We start from the raw sequence: 5,000 nt of genomic DNA on the forward strand, positions 1-5,000 counted from the left end.
TCTGCAAGATTTGTCTTTGACTTTGAACGGATGCATTGCTACACAGTGTTTAGTTACAGACGTCCAGTGCTTCTGTCCGCACAGATTTACAGTGTTTCCAACCGTTTGAATCCTATTATCATCAACAATCCTCATAAAGCGCTCCGATGAGTGACACTTTCTCTCAGGGAGACACACACACAGTAGATGAAGCAAACACAAGATCAACACTACTGACCAAACACATGTCCAGGTCATATTTCACTCACAAAGCAAAAAAAAAATTAAGTTTTACAGAAAGATGAAGCATATTTATGTCCCAGCAAGACTTTTTACATTGTGACTTTCATGCGAATCAAGCTCATTTTTAATCGTGATGCAAAAAATATAAATAAATGGAGATTCTGTCAATAGTGGGTCTCATTACTGTAATATTACAGTTACAGTTTTATGCTAAATTATTTGTTTAATGTTTGTTCATAAGGGGGAGAATGTGCCTGATTGTCATGAACATAATGTCACAATAGAAAAATCCTAAAGGGCTCAAGAACAGGCTTTTTAAAATGTGAAATATAATTTATTTTGTTCTTCTCTGCAAAAAAAATATGCTTTTCTTAGTATTTTTGTCTTGTTTCCAGTCTTAAAAATTCTTAAATCAAGATGCCATGAGATATTAGGTCTTGTTTTCTGGGGAAATAAATCAAAAATAAGTGAGTTTTTGCATAAAAAAAGCAAAATTATCTGCCAATGGGGTCAGAAAATAATCTTGTTTCTGTTTGAATTAACATTATTACCTCATTGGCAGATCATTTTGGTTTTTTTTATGTAAAAACTCACTTAATTTTGATTTATTTCCCCAGAAAACAAGACATAATATCTTGTCATCTAGCAAATACATCTTGATTTAAGAATTTTTAGATATTTGGACTGGAAACAAGAGAAAAATACTAAGTAAGAAAAGCATTTTGTTTCAGCGTTTGTGAGATTGAGCAGAAATGAACCGTTGTAAATGCGAGTGAAATCTAGAACTGCTAATAACATGTAAAAGTCGGCGCAAAAATAACCTTTTGAGCGCGCCACAATCTCGAGAATCTTAATCACAATCTTGGAAATTAATCTTTCCATCAGCAGATCCTCCACATCTGAGATCATATCTAAAGTCTTATATAGAGTCAGGTTCTTGAGGATTTCTGCACTGTAAGTGTAAAAACAAGTCATGTGATCGAGGTAAACACCACTGGTGGAAGGACATACATGTGAGCCAATCACAACGCAACCTTTTTTAAAAACTGATCCATTCTGGCGTTCTGCCTTTAAAGGGTTAGTTCACCCCAACATGTAAACTCTGTCAGTAATCACTCTACTGTACGTCAGAACGGAGGCTCACTATTGGCCGACGCTGGTCATGTGTGTGTTACTCCGGTTATGACTGATGAATATCACAAGAACACAGTAATGTTCATCTCCCTTCTTTACTGGGAACAGCAGAGGATTGTTCAGTGTCTGAACAGGTTTGAGTGCGGCTACATTCATCAGCGGAGAACATGTTCAGCTCATGATCAACACAAACTGTGTGTGTGTGTGTGTGTGTGTGTGTGTGTGAAGAACACGAGGAACCATTAACACGTGTAGCTTTCATGATTCACGTTTCCCTCTAAAGCTACATTTACTGCAATTAATGCAAACTCTTTCTGTCTGGACACCATGATTACTTTTTTAATATTAAAATCAGCATACATTTACTTCACTACAACAACTGTTGCATTATGGGAATGAGATCGAGAACTACATTTTACATGAAAGTAATTGAGTATTGGGTGAGGGTGCAATTATCATGAAAACTAGATGATAATTAAATCGCCGACTCACTCACTCTCTCGCCGACTCACTCACTCTCTCGCCGACTCACTCACTCTCTCGCCGACTCACTCACTCTCTCGCCGACTCACTCACTCTCTCGCCGACTCACTCACTCTCTCGCCGACTCACTCACTCTCTCGCCGACTCACTCACTCTCTCGCCGACTCACTCACTCTCTCGCCGACTCACTCACTCTCTCGCCGACTCACTCACTCTCTCGCCGACTCACTCACTCTCTCGCCGACTCACTCACTCTCTCGCCGACTCACTCACTCTCTCGCCGACTCACTCACTCTCTCGCCGACTCACTCACTCTCTCTCACTCTCTCTCACTCTCTCTCTCTCACTCTCTCGCCGACTCACTCACTCACTCACTCGCCGACTCACTCACTCTCTCGCCGACTCACTCACTCTCTCGCCGACTCACTCACTCTCTCGCCGACTCACTCACTCACTCTCTCGCCGACTCACTCACTCACTCTCTCGCCGACTCACTCACTCACTCTCTCGCCGACTCACTCACTCACTCTCTCGCCGACTCACTCACTCACTCTCTCGCCGACTCACTCACTCACTCTCTCGCCGACTCACTCACTCACTCTCTCGCCGACTCACTCACTCTCTCGCCGACTCACTCACTCTCTCGCCGACTCACTCACTCTCTCGCCGACTCACTCACTCTCTCGCCGACTCACTCTCTTTTGCCGACTCACTCTCTCTCTCGCCGACTCACTCTCTTTTGCCGACTCACTCTCTCGCCGACTCACTCTCTCTCACGCCGACTCACTCTCTCGCCGACTCACTCTCTCTCACGCCGACTCACTCTCTCTCACGCCGACTCACTCTCTCTCACGCCGACTCACTCTCTCTCACGCCGACTCACTCTCTCTCACGCCGACTCACTCTCTCTCACGCCGACTCACTCTCTCTCACGCCGACTCACTCACTCTCACGCCGACTCACTCTCTCTCACGCCGACTCACTCACTCTCTCGCCGACTCACTCACTCTCACGCCGACTCACTCTCTCTCTCGCCGACTCACTCTCTCTCACGCCGACTCACTCTCTCGCCGACTCACTCTCTCTCTCGCCGACTCACTCTCTCGCCGACTCACTCTCTCTCACGCCGACTCACTCTCTCGCCGACTCACTCTCTCTCTCGCCGACTCACTCTCTCTCACGCCGACTCACTCTCTCGCCGACTCACTCTCTCTCTCGCCGACTCACTCTCTCGCCGACTCACTCACTCTCTCGCCGACTCACTCACTCTCTCGCCGACTCACTCTCTCGCCGACTCTCTCTCTCGCCGACTCACTCTCTCGCCGACTCACTCTCTCTCACGCCGACTCACTCTCTCTCTCGCCGACTCACTCTCTCTCACGCCGACTCACTCTCTCTCTCGCCGACTCACTCTCTCTCACGCCGACTCACTCTCTCTCACGCCGACTCACTCTCTCTCACGCCGACTCACTCTCTCTCACGCCGACTCACTCTCTCTCACGCCGACTCACTCTCTCTCACGCCGACTCACTCTCTCTCACGCCGACTCACTCTCTCTCACGCCGACTCACTCTCTCTCACGCCGACTCACTCACTCTCACGCCGACTCACTCACTCTCTCGCCGACTCACTCACTCTCTCGCCGACTCACTCACAGTTTAGTGTTGACCTATGACCTGGACATGTTCACGTGTCGATCAGATTCTCCCTTCAGCCGAAGCAGGAATCATTCGTTCAGTGCTGGAGTTCTGAGGATCTCGTGCTCAATGAAAACATCTACTGTACAAATATGGGGTTAGAGGCGTGTAATCGTGGCACAAACCCTTCAGAACTGTAGGAGACAGACACACACACACACACACACACACACGCGGTCTATCGGCGGGGTGGCTTCACTCAGGTCCTCTGAGCCTGATAATAACGTTCTGGGTCTCAGCGTCGTCTTCCTCCTCCTCCTCCTCTTCCCCGTCTCTTCGCAGGAGTCCTTCCTCGGCCCCGAACGCTCTTTCCCTCGGGAACGCTAAGGACGGGATCCTCGTTTCCATCGGGAACGCTAACCAGATCCTCGTTTCCCTCGGGAACGCTAACGACGGGATCCTCGTTTCCATCGGGAACGCTAACCAGATCCTCGTTTCCCTCGGGAACGCCAACTACAGGATCCTCGGTTCCCTCGGGAACGCTAACGGAGAGATCCTCGTTTCCCTCGGGAACGCTAACGGAGAGATCCTTGTTTCCCTCGGGAACGCTAACGGCGAGATCCTCGTTTCCCTCGGGAACGCTAACGGCGAGATCCTCGTTTCCCTCGGGAACGCTAACGAGGTCCTCGTCCTCAGGCTGGTGTTCCTGACGGATGCTGGTGTTGGCGCTGACGCTGGGAAGTGAGGAGATCTCCAGGGCTGGTTTGGGGATTTGAGACGCTTCATCGGGACTGGTGTGGTGTGAGGTTGAGCCGGAGTCTTCGTGTTTCCTTAAGACTTTATAACGCTGCACAACCACAAATGAACAGCATGATATATAAATGCAATTTATAAATATTTATAAAGCACATAAAATCAACTATATGGTGACACTTTACAATAAGGTTCATGAGTTAACATGAATTAAGGATGAACAATATGTAGAATAATTTGTTAATGTCAACATTTACTAATACTTTATTAAAATCTTGTTAACATTAGTTAATGCAATATATACAGTAATTTATTGTTTGTTCAACTAACATTAACAAAGATGAATAAATACTGTAACAAATGCATTGCTCATGGTTAGTTCATGTTAGTTTATATATTAATGTTAACTAATGAACCTTATTGTAAAGTGTTACCAATTATATAATATAATAATTATTAATAATAATAAATGAATGAATGAATGAATGAATTAAAGGGGAAGCAGCTGTACATGATGAGTAGTGTGTAGCTAGACAAGATGCAGTTAAAGTCAACATGACATTTTTCTAATCACAAAAATATTTCCTTCCAATATGGAGTATTTTTGAGTGAAACAACTTTCAAGACAATGTTAATATTAAGTATTTTAACTATTAAAAATACTTTTCTGTAATTGTGTCATTTTTGAAAAAATGCATAATTGAGAAAGACAAAAGCATATTTGAAAAAGCATATTAGATAAAGTATAAATATTAGATGAAAAACTTAAGC

At 45.3% G+C, this 5,000-nt stretch overlaps 1 protein-coding gene across 2 annotated transcripts in view; it reads right to left on the bottom strand.

Annotated features, from left to right (window-relative positions):
- Window positions 1-1,676: 1,676 nt before the first annotated feature.
- Window positions 1,677-5,000, bottom strand: part of ciz1a (cdkn1a interacting zinc finger protein 1a) — a 28,994-nt gene continuing 25,670 nt past the window's right edge. The window contains exon 16 of one of the 2 annotated variants that reach the window (XM_079606236.1): window positions 1,677-4,323. In XM_079606236.1, coding sequence (XP_079462362.1) covers window positions 3,772-4,323 — 552 coding nt within the window. In that variant the 3' untranslated portion in view covers window positions 1,677-3,771. The remainder of the gene's footprint in view (window positions 4,324-5,000) is intronic. The other variant, XM_079606235.1, reaches the window with a different exon arrangement.

Source organism: Phoxinus phoxinus (assembly GCF_949152265.1).
Source record: "Phoxinus phoxinus genome assembly, chromosome: 3".
Taxonomy (NCBI): Eukaryota; Metazoa; Chordata; class Actinopteri; order Cypriniformes; family Leuciscidae; genus Phoxinus; species Phoxinus phoxinus.